Below are 19185 nucleotides of genomic sequence, written 5' to 3'. Positions count from 1 at the left end.
TGAAACATCCTTCAGATCAATGATAAGCATTGTTACATTGTTGACATCTGTGAAATCCAGGCTATATTTTTGTAAACTGGCATTTTTTTAAACCATAGTTGATGCTTTTTTAGAAAACTCATGTGATTATAGCATCCTGCACATTTTATTTTAAATATCAGTTGAATTTAATTGCATTTCTACAACAATATACTTAAAATGTAAAGAAAATGTAATAGTTTTGTTTTAAATACAGTTCCCATTCCTGCAATAAATGTTTAATATATAAGTACGATTAAATAGTCAGTATAATTTAACAATATATCACAGCATACTGTAATTATGTATTTACAGAGAAAAAGATAATTATTTTTAAAGGTGCACAGGCATCAGTTTCTAAGTTTCTGGGGAAAAAAATTGTCATACAATATACATAGAACTAAAATGCATTGTGGTACATCGCCAGTGATAAGACATTACAGGAACTCAAAGCCTTCATTCTAACAGTCATACTCATAACATTCAGAAACATTCATCATTTCCAGAATAAGCTTTCTCCATGGCTTTATCCAAACAATGCACCATTGCATCAATAGAAGTTAAACAGTTCAGAGGATACTCAAAGCCTAAATTGAATCTTTTGAAATCATTATACTCTACGAAATATTAAAGCATTCAAAGAACATGGAAGGAAATTGGATTCTATATTTGACCTTCCATTCTGAACAATTTTCCATTTAGCATAGGGAATGTAGTTATCAGAGAACAAATAAACTCTTATAATTTAGGTTACAATAATGTAAGAGAAACAATTCTGCTACTTAAAGTTAATTATTTTTGCAGTGTTATCTGTCTGACAATTGAAGATCATAAAGATTTCATTATAAATCCTCAGAGAATGCACTCTCACAAAATTATCCCCCCCAGCACACCCAACATTTAGATTTCTTATTGTAATAATCCCTTAGCCCCTTCACCACAGAAAATCCAAAGAAAGTGTTATATACTGCAACCTTTCTGGCAAATCTGACAAAACTATATTGGTTTATAGTAAATGTACTCTCTGATTCATCTCTGAGCCACATGGACTAGGACTGACCCAGGTTCAATTATTAGTTCACTAAATTATATTATAAAAATGTGACATCATTTGCTTCCCTTATCTTTTGCCATCTTGATTAGAATTTTACTTCAGAATGTAGGTATAACAAAGTCTTGTGTCAGGCAGATTCTACATCAAGAACTAATCTAACCATATTTTTCTTATTTCCTTTCCCCAACACCATCTTCCACCTTCTACAAGTTAGTGCAAGATTAAAATATTTAAAATATGAACCATAAATGTTAATACTAATTAGCACAACATTTATATAAAATCAAGTTTATAAGTTTCTTTAAAATTTGACATGCATATTTGAAAGTTATGTAAATTTGACATACTAAAATTCAGGAATAATGTCATTGAAAATACTTAGCAAGAAATATTCCTGTGAAGTCATGGATGTAATTATCTTCTAACTCATCCAGTGGGAAACTGACAGGAACCCAACTGCATCCCACCTGCCAGAAGGCAAGATCAGATAGTGTGTAAAATGGGTACTAAATCAATGCCATCTGTTTCCTGACAAATATTTAAAGCTAAAATTAGATTCAGTAATTCCACAAATTCTAAAAATCAAAGACAATGCATTACTATATAAAAGTTTCAGAGCCAACAAATAGCTCTAAAAAGTGGTGCAACTTGGGTTTGTTTGCTATAGTGAAATTGTGCGGTGGTCAGTCACTTCTCCTAAAGGAAACTAGGTCATGGAAAGTGCTAACCCAGGACACAACATTAATATTTCAGATTGTTATGTAAATCTGATTTTAACATTCATATGTAATGTATTAGGAATTAATTTAATATTAAATGTTCAAGTAGGTGTTGTTAACACCTAATAATGTATGTATTTGTAGGTAGCAGCAGTTTCTGGAAACAGCTTATCAGGTACCTGGCTATAAAGAACGATGTTAACACTTAAAGCAAGTTATTTGCTTAGAGATGGAGCAAGGTACAGGAAGACTAACATAAGACAAAATAAAATTAAACACTTTGAAACGTGAATTTCATCCTCAGGAAAATAAAACAACACGTTTTTCTAGCAATAGGATTTCACCCATTTTTGATGCACTAATTGTTTGCTTTGTTTTATCCTAACATAATATAGGATGTCATGGTGAAAAAAAGGAAATATACAACATTCTTGCTTTAAAAAAATTATTGTGATTTCCACCTTTCAGAAGTATTAAATCTAACACTTTTTGATAAAGTAGGCAGCTTAACCAGATACAGACTTATGGGCAGCAAGTCAATACTATGATAGTCTCTTTGACAGCAATAGGAATATCATGAAGGAATAGGCAGAGGATGGGGGTAACAACACTCAGGTCCGCAGACTGAGATTGCACTTTACAACAATTCCCCCCACCTGCCCACAGACATAGTGACCAGCCGACTTCTCCATCTGGCACTTTTGGCTCTAAGTCACTGCAGGCAATTGCAACAATGGGGCACAAATCTAGACATCTGTGACCCAAAGCCATCAATGCTTTGGTCTGCCTCAGGATGACCAATGATGAGATTTTTAATATACTGAAATGACTGGAGCAGGCGGAGATTTATGAAATACAAATGTAATGTCCCTTCAGGGACACATTAATTCACTAACTTCTGGTACAATGTATTTGTTTTTATTGAAAGTTAACAGCCAATATTGTAGGCTGCAACCTATTGATCCAATTTTTGTCGGCAAGTGTGGTGCACACTGATGATGTCAAGATACAGTGGGGAAATAACACCCCTGGTAATGTGAATCACAACAAGAAGTGCCTCTCCAGTTTTCTGATGGGCAGGACTTCAACAGGTAATGGGCACAAAAACATCAAAACTTGTCTAAAACAATTATTTTGCATGATTTGTACATAAACAGGGATAAATAGATCCAATGAATCTTGTCTGCCGATTGCATCTTAGTTGGGTAGGAAGCACAAAGTCCAAGTCTGGAGTAAATATAATTTGGGAAGGATATTGTCATGTGAAGTATACGATCAATACAAGGAGAGCACCAATTTTTAACTTGATAAAAAACTCAATGGAACAAAAAGGGTGGGTTTATGTTTGCTTAGAAAAAAATGGTAAAGGGTATTTATAACAAATAGGAGTCACAGAGTTGGAGATTGTTTTTACAGTACAGAAGGAGACCATTCAGGTCATTGCATTAATGCTTGAATGGGACACAAGCAATGGCCCTTGTGGTAAGATATCACTAACCCAGACAATGAGCTAAGTGAAATGATTCTGTTCCATAAACTTGGACTGGACAAAAGAATATTGGAATGTTCGAGTACGTGCCCATGAACTCTAAGGTAAATCCAAATATTTGAAAGTGATAGATTTTCAAGTAGCCAATTATCTGGAAACATAACTATTTATTATTCAAAATTAGAGCTATGCCTGGCTACTTAGAATATGATTGTCTATTTCATCATAATGTACAACTGCTTAAAAACAAGCATTAAATTGTTACATTTAAATTGGTAGATATAATAGTATAAAGCTATTACTTAAAAGACCCGCAAGCGAGAATAAGACCTTTAAGTTATTTTTGCACATTAATAAAAGTCTTAGTCCTGAGAGAATGTTACCTGATATTACTGTTAATTATACAAATGTAAATGTTTTCTACATCAGTTCCTATTAATGAAAAGCGCAGTAAAAGTTTTTATTTTATGCATTTACTTATTATATAGTTTAAAAGAATGAATGCATGTTCAAGTGTTATGTATTTACAATATAGGCAAGATGGTAAGTTTTCTGCAAAAGAAAACTGCATCACATTCCCTTCTTGCTAATATGAAGGAATACAGATGCTGCTTTCAAGACCCCTTCTTTCCTATCTCACAATACAAAAACTGCCACAGAGGATTCCACACTCAAGAGATGAAAATGGGACAGTGATCTTTTACTACATTGTAAAGCAATGCATTTCATATCATATAGAAATAACATGTTGAATACTGGGACTAAGTTTATAACACAAACTCAGCCTTGATGTGATAAGATGAAACTATGTTTGTGCTACTCAAATCAATTGAACCCCTTGGTAATATTGCAGTCTTTTCACATACACTTGGCCTTCTTTAAAGAGCTTAGGACAATGACTGACTGTGCTATGCATTTGTTAATGTTCTTATGCCTGAAAATAGCCAGTTATAATATCATCCTAAATAGTGAAATTGTTCATATATACAAAACTGTACCAACAAATTATTGCTTAATACTTTAAAGGTAAAGTTAAAAGGATTGTAAAAATACAAGCTGACTCGAGCTTCTTAAATTGATAATTAATGAAACAAAATTATGCTTAATAAATTTACAATAATTAACTTTTATGGTTTGAAAAAGAAATTCAGTAAACAACACCCTGGTTTGAGTCCATTCAGTGTGGCGAAGAAAAGCATTTATTCCAGTTTGAGTGGCTGAGGTTTTATCTGAGAAAATTTTACCAGCACTTCCCAGCAATATCTTGTTGCAAGCCAGGATTATTCTACCATCTACAATGAAAACTCTTTGAATTGTTGTTGAAGAATCGATATCCAGATATCTCCGAGTTAAATTTTGAAGCAGGAATCTTCAAGCATCACCATCAGGGGGCGGCTGACATAGTTTGTATAATCTAGTGGAAACAGATGGTAGGCATTACATATTGAACAGGCTGAAAGCATCAATGGTTATCAAGTTTATTGAGCATTCGCTATAGAGCAGTGGATTGACGTGAACCATCACCATACTGCAGGAAGGCCTGCATTAATAAGTATTGTATATTGCAGTTCACTTTATAGTAAACTTTACTGAACTATATTGCTGCAATGGATCTACTAAACATCAAGAACATGAGAAAATAGGAGCAGAAGTAGGCCACCAAATCCCTCAAGCCTGCCCTGTCTTCAATATGATAATGGCTGATCTAAGCTGACCTCCATTCTTCATCTATGCTAGTTTCCCATAACCCTCAATTCCTCAATCTTTCAAATATTTATCTATCTCCAGCGTGAATACATCTAATGATCTCACCACCACCATTCACTGGGGCAGAGAATTCCAGAGATTCACTACATCTGAGAGAAAAAATTTCAATGCACCTCAGATTTAAATGTCTAGCCCCTTGTTTTGTAGCTTTGTCATCTTGTTTGTGATTCTCCGGCAAGTGAACACATCTTAACATCTACCCTGTCAAGTCCCCTTTGGATCTCATATGTTTGAATAAGGTCACCCCTCAAAACCTTCCTGTTCTTAAATTCCACTCCCTTTGTTTGCTATCTTAACCACTTGTTGGACCTGCCTGCTAATTTCTTCTGATTAATGCAGTAGAACACCTAGATCTCTCAGAACTTCATTTATTTGCATTCACTCTCTATTGAGATAATAATCTGCCTTTTGATTCCTCTCACCAAAGTGTATAATCTCACAATTCCTCACATTAAACTCTATTCGCCCAGTCACTCAATCTATCTGTAGCCCATTGCAGAATCACAAATGTCCTCATCACTATCTCCGCAGCCACTTCCATTAAAACGTTTGGGTGCAGACCAATGGGTCCCAGCAATTTATCCGCCTTCAGTCCCATGAATTTCCCTAATTCTTACACCTATTTTCGTATCATCGGCAAACTTGGAAACCTTACATTTCATTCCATCCTCCAGGTCATCAATGTAAATAGAAAATTTACATTGAAGGCTATGAATCGATGCCTGGGTTACAACTAGTTACACTAGCTACATCCCTCCAGCCTGAAAAGGACCCATTTATTTCAACTCTTTCTTTTCTATGTAACAGCCGGTTATCAATCCATGCTAATACACTTCCTCTAATACCTTGGGCTCTTAATTAATGCACCACCTTCTTATGTAGTATCTTGTCAAATGCTTTTTGGAAATCTAAATACACTACATCTACATGTTCCCCTCTGTCAACTCCCCCATCACATCCTTAAAGAACTCGTGCAAATTTGGTTTGATTGTATTCAGCTTTCTTAAATTATTAGCTATTTCCCCTTTGATTATTGACTCTAGTATCATGTCAACAATAGGTGTTGAATTAACTTGCTTACAGTTTCCTACCTTCTGTCTTCCTTTTTTGAACAAGCATGTTACAATGACTGCTTTCCAATCTTCTGCTACCATCCTGGAATTTAGCAAGTTTTGAAAACTTTCAAACAATGGGCCCACTATCTCTGCAGCCACTTCCTTTAAAACCTTTGGGTGTAGACCATTGGGTCCCAGGATTTGTCCGCCTTAAACCCTTTGAGTTTTCCCAAATACTTTATTCCTTGTGATTGGGATTTTTACAAGTTCCTCCATGTTATTTCAAATTAAACCTTCTGTGGGAATATTTGCAGTGTTTTCCAGTGAAGACTGACGCAAAAAAACTGATTTACTCATCTGCCATTTCTTTGTTTCCTATTATTAATTCACCATCCTCATTCTCTTACCTTAGCCACCTTCTTCCTATTTATATTTCCATCGAAACTCCCTTTGTTTTGATTTTATGTTTAAGTATTCTCTCAAGATCAACTTTGTCCCTTTATCTGAGCGTTTTAGTCTTTCACTGCTGGATTGTAAAAACTTCATAGTTCTCCAGCTTACAACCAGCGCTTGCCATTTTTTTGGCCTACTTTTCAATTTAACATTATCCTTGACCTCCTTGGTTAACCATAGATTAAAACACTTAACCATGGAATCCTTCTTTCTAATTAGGATAAATTCCTGCTGAGTATTATGGACCAGCTGTTTGAATGTCTGCCACTGTTCATCTATAGACCTATCTCACTTTCCCAGTTCATCTTAGACAACTCCACCTTCATACCATTATATTTGACCTTATTTAAGATGAAGATGGGTTTTGATTGTGTGACGTTAACACTCAAACTGCATCTGGAACTCTACCACATTGTGGTCATTACCTCCTAGGAGATCTTGAACCACAAGATCTCTTATTAATCTTTCCTCATTACTCATGACCAAGTCTAAAAAGCAGAATATTAATTTCATATGAGTTATTTCTTGGATAAGCCAATTTACTGGGTTATGAAAATAAGTCATTTCATAAAAGGTAATATTTTGTAATACATTTTCCAATGATAATGTTTATCACATATTATATTGTCATTATTCTGAATTTGTTGAGATTGCTTTGAATGTATTGAACTGCAAGTAACTAGACACTATAAAAGAGATGACCCAGCCATTCAGTTCTTTGCAATCTATAACATCTCCAGTCTTTGTATGAAATAAAATGAAATACAATACATTTTTAAGTATTTGTAAATGTTGTCCTGAATTATTATTAGAAATGAGTGAATCAGATCACTCATCACTGATTTACATCTAACTTTAACAAATAATCAGACGTGATTGGGTCTTTATATGGAGAAAGCTAGCTGAGAATGTGAGAAAAGACATGGTAAATTAAGATATAGGGGTTGCATATTTAAGGATTGTAATTATGTATCTGACTGAGGCTTCCTTGATAGTGAAAATTCTGTATTAAGTTTCAAGTGTAGCACTGTCAACATGCAAAGTGACATACTCAAACAGATCTCAATGAAACTCATTGAATGGATGGTTCAGTCAGTATTTTAGCTGGAACATTCATAAGTTTTTGTCACCACCTGTAAGAGTTTGATTATGTTTAAATTAAATGGACCTTAAAGTATTTTAAGCAAGATAAGAAATTAGTGCAATTGAATCCATAGTGGCAGAGTTAGGAATGGTGGCTTAAAAGCAGCTCAAAAAGAGGGATTTTACAAAACTTTTAAAGGCAACAAGATAAATAAAAGCACAAGGGTTCTTGGAGGGAACTCCAAGGGTAGATTCTGAGAGCCTTTATGAGTAATAAGATGAATGGAAAGATTGGAGGAGGTTGCTGAGATAAGATGGGGTAGTGGATTGAAGAGATTTAAATACAAGAACTTGGAGTTGAATTTTTAAGGTGCAGGCATGAACCAGACATCTGCAATCACCACCTGTGAACACCTCCAGCTTAAGTAAAAACAGAATACATTGGAAACACTCAGCAGGTCAGCAGCATCTGCAAAAAAAGAATCAGTTAACATTTTAGGTCAAGATCCGCCATCAGAACTCAACTTGCTCAAGATGTGCAGAGTCAATTTCACTGGCCTAAAGCCTCTCCAATGACAAGGACTGAGGGGTGGCAGGGCCTCAGAACAGAAGACCCCCATCCAACTTTCCCTGAAAACCTTTGACACCTCTTAAAGGCCTGTTTCATTACTTTGTGGGCTGTAAAAGAGGCAAGGGTTTTAAATGTTTCTGAATGTCTGCAATGGTCAGAAACATTTAAAATGACTTAAAAGTGAATTAAATAAAATCAGCTAAAGACAAACTAAAGAAAAGTGTAAATAGTTTTAAAAGAAGAAATTTGCCTTCAATTTTCGATTTTCTACATATCCCAATAATTTCTATTGAAATCAATGGGGTCCTGGTCCTGTGCTAGGTCAAACCTGTTGCTTTCCCAGTAATAAATGCTGGGAATCTGAGCCCTGCTGCAGCTCCATGGAGAAACCCCAAATGAGCACAGCAAAATATACATCTGCCAGTATCATTCTGTGAGTTTGGAACTTCCTAGGCAGATCCATTTACCAACAAACTTCACGCTGCATGCATGTGGAGACAGTTCTTCCAGGTGAGGCAGCGCTTCACCTGCGAATCTGAGGGTGTCATTTATTGCTTCTAGTGCGACCTCCTCCACATCGATGAGACCCGATGCAGATTGGCTGACTGCTTTGTTGAGCACATTCGTTCCATCCGCTGCAACAGGCAAGATCTCCCAGTGGCCAGCCATTTAAATTCCATTTCCCATTCCCACACTGACATGTCTATCCACGGCCTCCTCTACTGCCATGTTGAGGCCAGACACAGGTTGGAGGAGCAACACATCATCTTCTATCTTGGTAGTCTCCAACCTGACGGCATCAACATCGATTTCTCTAACTTCCGTTAACCACTACCCTGTGTTTGCCTCCCCCCCCTTGTTTTCCCTCATTCCTGTGGCCCCCTCACCCCTTCGCTTTCCCCTCCCCCCCCTCACTACCTGCTCATCACTTCCCTCTGGTTCCCCACCTCCTTCCCTTTATTCCATTGTCTACGGTCCTCTCCTATCGGATTCCTTCTTCTTCAGCCCTTTGCCTCTTCCACCTATTACCTCCCAGTATTCCCTATCATCCCCCCTTCCCCACCCACCTACCTTCTCCCTCTCACCTGGACTCACCTATCACCTGCCAATTCGTGCTCCTCCCCCTCCCCTTTTATTCTGGCTTCTACCCTCTTCCTTTCCAGTCCTGATGAAGAGTCTCAACACAAAATGTCAACTGTTCATTTTCTTCCATAGATGCTGCCTGACCTGCTGAGTTCCTCCAATATTTTGCGTTTGTTGCTCTAGATTAATAAGTCAGTTGATGGTAATGTATTAATTGGTCTTAGCAACAACAATATAGATAGTGCAGGTATTTTTGGTATTAAGTATTTACAGAGAGAGAAGATAGGATAGTTGCAAGGAGGATATTGGAAAGTTCAACAAAAATTGTCAATATAGAATTCTGCAGCATTGCATTTTGGTAGGAGCAGATTGAGATAATGCTGCAGTACTGAAAGGATAGAACTTTACACCACAGGAGGAGGCCACTTTCTAGGAATTAGATAATGATACTCTTTTGCACTTTTACATTTATATCTGTAAAATGTCTATAACCTATGCCCTCCAGTCTTTTGACTACCTTAGCCTAGAAAAATGACTGAGTATTCATCCTATCTATGCCCCTCATAATTTTATAAACCACTATAAGGTCACCCCTCAGCCTCCTACATTCAGTGAGAATAAACCCAGCATATTCAATCTCTCCTTGATACTAAAGCCCTCCATTCCAGGCAACATCCTGGTGAGTCTTTTCTGCAATCTTTCTAATGCTATCACAAATTTCCTGTAATGTGGCAACCAGAACTGTACACAGTACTCCAAGTGCACTTTGACTGATGTTTTGTACAGCTGCTACACAACATCTCTTATACTCAGTGCCTCAGGCTATGAAGGAACGCATGCCGAATGCCTTCTTCACTACCCAATCCATCTGCGTTCCCACTTTCAGGGAGCTATGAACACAAGGTCCCTCTGCACGTCAACACGACTGAGGTCCCTGCCATTTACTGTATATGTCCTGTTAGTATTTGATGTCCCAAAGTACATTACCTCACACTTGTCTGGACTATCTGACATCCCAAAATGCATTACCTCAGATGAATTCCTTTTTCTATTAACTCACAGATCAGTATGAATTTTTTTTCCCAACGTTTCATAATTTTTAACATTTCCACCAAATCTTTTCCTAACTTTATTTTTAATTTCTTACCCTTGATAACTTTTTAACTACATCTTCTTGCATCCTAGCCACGGCCTTGTCATTCTTTCTAAAGAAGGGCATTCAAAAATAATAAACTGAATTTTCCTGGGCAGATGCTTGAAATGCACTTTGATGGATATAGGTTTTCAGTATAAAGAGGAAGTGAACAGGAAGGAAATCACTGTGAAATGGTTCCGGTGGCAGATAGAGGGGAGTTCAGACTTTATATACCACAGCTTTGTGAAAGGAGGAGGAATAGTAAAAACTGCATGAGATACACAGATTGGGAGTGTCTTTCAAGATGCAACCAAAATAGCTGCAAGATTGACAAGCAACTGTTCCATCTGTTCATAGGTCACAATATGAGTCTCAAGCAATGTTGGGGCCTGAATCACATCTAACTGCTGCCTGAGAACTGTAAGCACTGTGAAGTTCACCAGTTCTTGGAACATAAGCAGAATAGTCATTTAATCAGCCAATGCTATTCAGGCAGTTGAACTTCAAACTTGTTGCCCATTTACAAAGGCATCAGAAATTTGCACCACACAGATCTTGAGCTTCCAAGGTGAATTTTAATTGCAATCCTACCAAAATCATCATCTTAATTGTTGGCTGTAAGTTTACAAGAATAGCCATCCTGTGGTGTGGTTTCACCATTGCCCTGTGCAACTGTACCTACTATTATATTTTATTGCCTTTACAATTAAGGTCAATGTTTCAATTGACTTCCTAATTATTTGTCTATGCCCCTTTGCTGATGCTTTGCATCCTCCTGACAATTTGCTTTCCTACCTATCTTTGTATCATCAGCAAATCTGGCTGCAATACACTTAACCCCTTCATCTAAGACAATAACATTGATTGTAAGTATTTAAGGTCCCAGCCCTGATCTCTGTGATATCTCACCAGTTACAGCTTGCCAACAGGTTGCAGCTTGCCAACAAGAGAATGACCCATTTATCCTGACTCTCAGTTATCTCTTAGTTAGCTAATCCTATATTCATGCTAGTATATTAGATTCCATGCCATGAACTCTTACCTTGCATTTCAAACTTTTAACTGATCAAATGTCTTCTGGAAGTCCAAGTGTACTACATCTCCTGGTTCCCATTATTTATTGGGGTCCTTATGCTCTCAAAAAAGCTAATAAATTTGCCAAACATGATTTCCTTTTCATAAAACCATGCTAACTTTATGACATCATTTCTGAGTGTCACCCTTTATATAATATTCCAGTATTTTCTTGATGGCAGATGTCAAGCTAAATGAACTATAGTTTTCTGCTTTCCGTCTTCTGCCTTTCATGTATGGAGTTAGAGGGACATGGGTTACATTTGTGATTTTCCAATCCATTTGGATCTTGCCTGAACCAGTGAAATTTTGGAAGATCACAAACAGTGCAACTTGTATCCCTGCAGTCACTTATTTTGACACCAGGGATATAGAACATTGGGTCCAGAGGATTTGTGTCAGTCTTAAGCCCCATTAGTTTGCCTAGCACTTTTTTCTAGTGATGGTGATAAATTTAAGTTCTTTCCTCCTTTTTATTCCCAGATTTTCTACTATTATTAAGTTGCTTTTATTGCCCTCTACTATGAAGATATGTACAAAGATGCTGCCATTTCCTTATTATCCAATATTAATTCACCTGTCTCATCCTTTTGATACACTTGAAGAAGCTTCAAGTGTTAGTTTTTATATTACTTGCTTGCTTACTCTCATGATCTATTTTTTTCCCTTTTTTAAGTCACCCTTTGCAAGTTTCTAAATTTTTCTCATTCTTCTGGACTAACACTAATCTTCCTCAGATGATTCAGTCTTCTCCTGTAGACTTTATTCCTTAGTGTAGTACATCTGTTGACCAGTAATGCCAAAAGCTATCACTTGCAGAGGCCCTTCAGCCCAACTCATCCATGCCAACCATGATGCCCATCTATGCTAGTCCCATTTGCCTGCATTTGACCCATATCCCTCTAAACCCTTCCTATACATGTACCTGTCCAAATGTCTTTTAAATGTTGTTATTGTATCAGTTTCAATCACTTGCTCCAGCAGCTCATTCCATATACATACTACCCTTTGTGTGTAAAAGGTTCCTATTAAATATTTCCCCTCTCACCTTAAACCTATGCCCTCTGGTTCCTGATTCCCCAACCCTTGGAAAAAGACTGTGTACATTCACCCTATCTATGGCCCTCATGATTTTATACACCTCTATAAGATCACCCCTCAGTCCCCTATGCTCCAAGGAATAAAGTCGCAGCCTGCCCAACCTCTCCCTATAATCCAGTCCCTTCTGAGTTCTGGCAACATCCTTTTAAATCTTTTCTGCATTCTTTCTAGATTAATGGCATCTTTCCTATAGCAGGGTGACCAAAACTGAACACAATTCTCCAAATGCAGCATCACCAAAGTCTTGTACAACTGCAAAGTAACATTCCAACTTAGTACACTCAATGCCCTGACTGATGACGGCTAGTGTGCCAAAGCCGCCTTCACCACCTTGTCTACTTGTGATGCTACTTTCAAGGAACAATGTATTTGTATTCCTTGGTCCCTCTGTTCTACAACACTCCCCAGAGCCCTACCATTACTTGGTTTGACCTCCCAAAATGCAACATCTCACACTTATCTGAATTAAACTCTATTTGCCATTTCTTAGTCCACTTACCCAGCTGATCAAGATTCCGCCATAATCCTTGATAACCTTCTTCTCTGTCTACGACACCACCTGTTTTAGTGTCATCTGTAAACTCACTAACTATGCCTTGTATATTTTCATCCAAATCGTTGGTGTAAATGACAAACAACAGTCGTCCAGCATCGACTCCTGAGTAACACCTCCAGTCGCAGGCCTTGAATCCAAAAAAACAACCTTCCACCATCACTCTTTGCCTCCTACCACCATGCCAATTCTGTATCCAGTTAGCTTGCTCTCCCTGGATCCCATGCAATCTGACCTTCCAGAGCAGCCTTATCTGAGTGTTGTTCCTTATCTGAGTGAATTTATTCCACTGTTTCATGCCAAAGTTTGTGGCATCTCTCCAAGATGTAGCATCTGCAATCTATCTTGCAGGTAGCTAGCAAATGAGCAGCATCATTGTGCTATTTTTGATTAAGAAATGGGGGAACAGGTGTAGCCATTCAGAACTAAGGTGTGGCAATAAATGGAATGTGGCATTTTGACCGACTGGCCTTTTGTTTTACAACATATCACACAAAATAATTCTATGTTCAGAGAGAAAGGAGTAATTGTAGTTGTTTGGAAATGGCATAGTAGGTAAAATAACTACAAGCCCTTTGATATGAGCTGAAGTTTTACCTCTAAATAATCCAATTTGTAGAAGGGAACAGCACAATAGTAAATGTATGCTAAAGAGGATGGTATTTTATAAAATGTACAAAAGCAGCAGAACACAAGAAACCAAGAATGTTTTTTTTGCCAGCTCCAGCACTCCTTTGGACAGCAATGAAATAGCAGCTCTGGAAGGTGTAGCCTAGGTTTCTCTAGGAGATTGGAACCTAACTATGCCATTGAAGATTTGAACACAAAGGGTTCTGACTTCATTAAAATGCAATTTATATTGCTGTTAATCATCTTCTCTTATAGTAAAGAGTTTTAGTGTTTGAAACTCAGATCTAGGTGAAACTGAGGTTTTATACAGCCAGTTTCAACCAGGTTATTGGATAAGAAAGGAAATTAAATGAGTGTGAAGGAGGCCAGGTTTATGAAAGGGACGAAAACTAATACTATATTCCCTGAAATAGGGCATGTTGATTTAGCTATGCATTCACATCAAGCTTTTGAATTTTTATAAGTGAATAGGTTAAAATAACAAAGATCACTGTCAATCAGATATACAACCCAGAGATGAAGTAAATTAAGTTGCAAACAGTATTGGCAAATGTGTATTTAAGTTGCTGGTGGTGAATTACTGATGATCTCTGCTGGCATAAATCATGCATGTTCATAAACTGAGATATCAACAAATGGCAATCAATGATTTTTGATCAAGCTATTAAATCAATATCCAAGAGCAAAAGAAACCGTGTGAAAAAATGTTAATGCTGATAGGCAGCTTAGAATTCCAATCCTTAATGAAGAACTTTTTATTAATGCTGAAAGTTCCATCAGGATACTCTTTTTATAAGAAAATCTCTCCACTACTTTAAATGCAAAATATTTTATGATCAAAATATTTTTACTGTTAATTTGTTATGCAAGACACCTTACCTTGCCTTCAGAAATGATTCACTATCTGTATAATTCAAATACAATATTTTTTCTATTTAATTTCAAGAACACCTTTTGCATAATATTGGGAGAATTTAACCAAATTGGTAGATTTTACAAAATTGTGATCCTGTTATAGAACTTTTTCTACTGTAAGCAGCTGGAAATAAAAACTCTCATAATTCTCCCAAAGCTTGCCATTATTAGTTGAGGTATTGAATTCAAGAGTCAGGAAGTTATGTTGCAGCTTTATAAAACTCTAGTTAGGCCACAACTGGAGTATTGCATTCAATTCTGGTCTCCCCATTATAGGAACTATGTGGAGGCTTTGGAGAGGGTGCAGAAGAGGTTTACCAGGATGCTGCCTGGATTATCAGGAGAGGTTGGACAAGCTTGGGTTGTTTTCTCTGGAGTGGCGGAGGCTGAGGGAAGATCTGATTGAAATTTATAAGATCATGAGAAGCATAGATAGAGTAGACAGCTGGTATCTTTTTCCCAGGGTCGAATTGTCTAATACTGGAGGGCATTTATTTAACGTGAGAGGGGGTAAATTCAAAGGAGATGTGCGGGGCAAGATTTTTATTTACACAGAGGGTGGTGGGTGCCTGCAATCAGTTCCAGGGGTGGTGGTGCACCCAAATACGATAGGGGCATTCAAGAGACTCTTAGATAAGCACATGAATATGCAGAGAATGGAGGGATATGGACATTGTGTAGGCAGAAGGGATTAGTTTAGTTAGGCATTTAATTACTAATTTAATTACCTTGGCACAACTTTGTGGGCTGAAGGGCCTGTTACTGTGCTGTACTGTTCTATGTTCTAATTTTCCTAATTAATAAATGGAATATAATGAGGAGATGTTTTTTGGGTTTAGTATGTTATTCTGCAATATTATTTAAGATCTACATTGAACACAGCCCAATGTTGCACGGGGAAAATAATTAGATGGTAGGAACTAATGGTACTAAAGTGTATCAGATGTTGAGATTCAGAAAGAAACCACAGAGGCTTAGAAACTGCAGTGAATGTTATAACATATCTTAAACCCATGCTGTACAAGGAGCCTGCACCAGTTTTGTGCAAGGTGCCCAGGCTTCAATGTACTCTTGCACGAGGCCTAAAGCATTGTACACAGTAAAATAAGCTTTATGCTTTTATACATACATTCAGAGACAAAGGCCTTCTCTCCCTAATCTCCTGCCGTTCCACCAGATGCCCAGCTCAAAATTATGCAAGTTCTCAAAGTATCCAATTTCATAGAACATAGAACACTACAGCACAGTACAGGCCCTTCAGCCCACGATATTGTGTCGACATTTTATCTTGCTCTATTATCTATCTAACCCTTCCCTCCCACATAGCTCCCCATTTCTCTATCATTCATATGTCTATCTAAGAGTCTCTTAAATGTCCCTACTGTATCTGCCCCCACAACCTCTGCTGGCAGTGCATTCAAAGCACCCACCACTCTCTGTGTAAAAAACTTACCTCTGACAGCCCCCTTATACCTTCCTCCAATCACCTTAAAATTATGCCCCTTCGTGCATGCCATTTTTGCCCTGCGAAAAAGTCTCTGACTGTACACTCAACCTATGCCTCTTATCACCTTGTACACCTCTATCAAGTCACCTCTCATCCTCCTTTGCTCCAAAGAGAAACACCCTAGCTCACTCAACCCATCCTCATAAGACATGCTCTCCAATCCAGGCAGCATCCAAGTAAATCTCCTCTGCACCCTCTCTAAAGCTTCCACCTCCTTCCTATAATGAGGCGACCAGAACTGACACAATACTCCAAGTGTGGTCTAACCAGAGTTCTACAGAGCTGCAACATTACCTCACAGCTCTTGAACTCAATACCCCGACTAATGAATGCCAACACACCATACGCCTCCTTAACAACCCTATCAACCTGTGCGGCAACCTTGAGGGATCTATGGATGTGGACCCCAAGATCCCTCTGTTCCTCCACACTGCTGAAAGTCCTGCCAATAACCTTGTATTCTGCCTTCAAATTCGATCTTCCAAAGTGTTGAACTCCATCTGCCACTTCTCAGCCCAGGTCTGCATCCTATCAATGTCCCATTGTAACCTATAGCAATCTTCTACACTATCTAAAACACCACCAACCTCCGTGTCATCAGCAAAGTTACTAACCCACCCTTCCATATCCTCATCCAAGTCATTTATAAAAATCACAAAGAGCAGGGGTCCCAGAACAGATCCCTGCAGAACACCACTGGTCACCAACCTCCAGGCAGAATATGCTCTATCTACCAACACCTTCTGTCTTCTATGGGCAAGCCATTCTGAATCCACACAGCCAAGTTTCCCTGGATCCCATGCCTCCTGACTTTCTGAATGAGCCTTCGATGAGGAACCTTATCAAACGCCTTACTAAAATCCATGCACACCACATCCACTGCTCTACCTTCATCAATGTGCTTTGTCACATCCTCAAAGAATTCAATCAGGCTCGTGAGGCAGGCTTTTAAAAAAATTCAATTACATAGCGCATAGGAATATGCATTCTGACAGAATTTCAATGCCAGACATTGATGATTTACCCACTCCATAATGCAATCTGAATATTAAAAATCCTCAACCCACTTAGGATAGACTCTGATGAGATCTCCATTGACATATATAATATGCAGTATATATATAAAAAAATTACATCCATGTCTCCTGCCCCTGCATCAACAACCATTGACCTGATCATTGAGCATGTGCTTTGCTCCCTTGTTTATTTTACAGTCCCCTCCACAGATATGGATGATCTATAAGGGGTCATTAGTAACCCTTCCATAGTTACTGAAAATTGTTAACACAAGCACAAGAGTTTTCAGCCTGTTGTGAGAGACACAGAGGGGCACCAATAAATTATTTTGACATCACTGCATCCTGCACAGATGCAAGGAGCACCTGCAAGCATTGTTGCTGATGCAGTGGTGTCTATACTTGTACAACATTGATAAGATTACTCTCTCAAGGAGTTTAGACATTACTTGTGTAGCTATTTAATTGAAATATTATTGATGCCAGATTCATAGAACAGATTTGTAAGCAGTTATGGGCCATAATGCTGTCATGGGGTAAAGAAAGAAACTAAAAACAGAATGCTGGAAATACTTAGCAGATCGGGCAACATCCGCAGACAGAGAAACAGTAATGTCTGAGTTCATCAACCCGAAACAAATGAATGTTTCTCTTTCCATAAATGGTGCCTCATCTGTTGAGTAGTTTCATCATTTTCTACTTTAATTTCAGATTTCCAGCATTTACAATTTTGTTTGCTTTTTAAAGATGTTATTCCAGAATGGTATACTTTTTATTTATTTTTTCAAATCCGCTACACATTTTCTGCTTTTCCTTTTATACCTATCATCAACCTATCATTAAAATATTCACTACTGGCTGACAAAGAGAGTGTGTGTGTGTGTGTGTGTGTGTGTGTGTGTGTGTGTGTGTGTGTGTGTGTGTGTGTGTGTGTGTGTGTGTGTGTGTGTGTGTGTGTGTGTGTGTGTTAAAAGATGGGATTCTGTGCAAAGGGGAGATGGTACTGAAGACATTTGATGGATTATTTTACCATCTATTGGCCAACACCCAACCAATGCAAAATAGTACAATATTCACCTCACATCCACAATTACAACTGACACTGGATATCTGCTACATTACATCTCACATAAAATTACCATACACAGACGTTTACAACTCAGAAACATGCCTTTACTAGTATTTCTGCTCAACAAGAACTGCTCCCACTGTGTAGCATCTTATCACTGCACAACAATCCACACTAACTTGTGTCTCAGATGGGCACAGCACCATTAAGTCATCAATCACTTAAATCAAATATTCCACCATCCCTAATGCTTGCCTTAGTTTATTGCTTCAAGTATCAAAAGTGCCAGCCCTGCCAATAATAGAGCCCAATGTTGTTGTCTATTATATGAAGATGTGGAAGCAGCCACTTGGGTGATTATATTCTAAGCCAATGGTGTTCAGACAAATAAGAGTTAATAAACTAAATAAAACATGGAATGAAACTGGGGGATAGAGAGGAAAAAACGCACAAAGGAAGAAATTAAGGCACTTTCAGTGGAAATTTCCCAGTTGATTATACTGCTGTGTTGTTTTTCCATCACTGATCTATTGGAATAGTTGTTTTGTGATGCATTTTGACATTTTGTTGTGGAATACATCAGCTATGTTCTTAAAATAAATCATGTCTTCCATTGCAATGTACATAGGAATGCATTGATAAGGACAGGCTGCATAATAATAGAAGAAAATTATAACATGGTATAGATTCAACCGTTTGTGGAGCATGAGAACTTTATTGATGGTGAATTCCACACTTTCTGACAACTCCCAAGATTCCTTCATCTTCAGGGAATCCACACTGCCAGACATTTTCAGCAGGCAGCACTGTACTGTGGACGGATCATAAAAACATAGAAAAAAGGCGCAGGAGTGGGCCATATTCAGCTCTTTGATCCAGATCCTCCATTTAAT

The 19185-nt window shown here is 37.8% G+C and overlaps 1 protein-coding gene across 4 annotated transcripts in view; it reads right to left on the bottom strand.

The window, feature by feature from the left end:
• Positions 1-228: 228 nt before the first annotated feature.
• prex2 (phosphatidylinositol-3,4,5-trisphosphate-dependent Rac exchange factor 2) overlaps positions 229-19185 on the bottom strand; it is a 323008-nt gene continuing 304051 nt past the window's right edge. For all 4 annotated transcript variants that reach the window (XM_052023230.1, XM_052023227.1, XM_052023229.1 and 1 more), the window contains exon 40: positions 229-4694. In XM_052023230.1, coding sequence (XP_051879190.1) covers positions 4652-4694 — 43 coding nt within the window. In that variant the 3' untranslated portion in view covers positions 229-4651. The remainder of the gene's footprint in view (positions 4695-19185) is intronic.

The sequence above is a fragment of the Pristis pectinata genome, chromosome 9 (genome assembly GCF_009764475.1).
Source record: "Pristis pectinata isolate sPriPec2 chromosome 9, sPriPec2.1.pri, whole genome shotgun sequence".
NCBI lineage: Eukaryota > Metazoa > Chordata > Chondrichthyes > Rhinopristiformes > Pristidae > Pristis > Pristis pectinata.
This window is presented reverse-complemented; position numbering and strand designations above follow the sequence as displayed.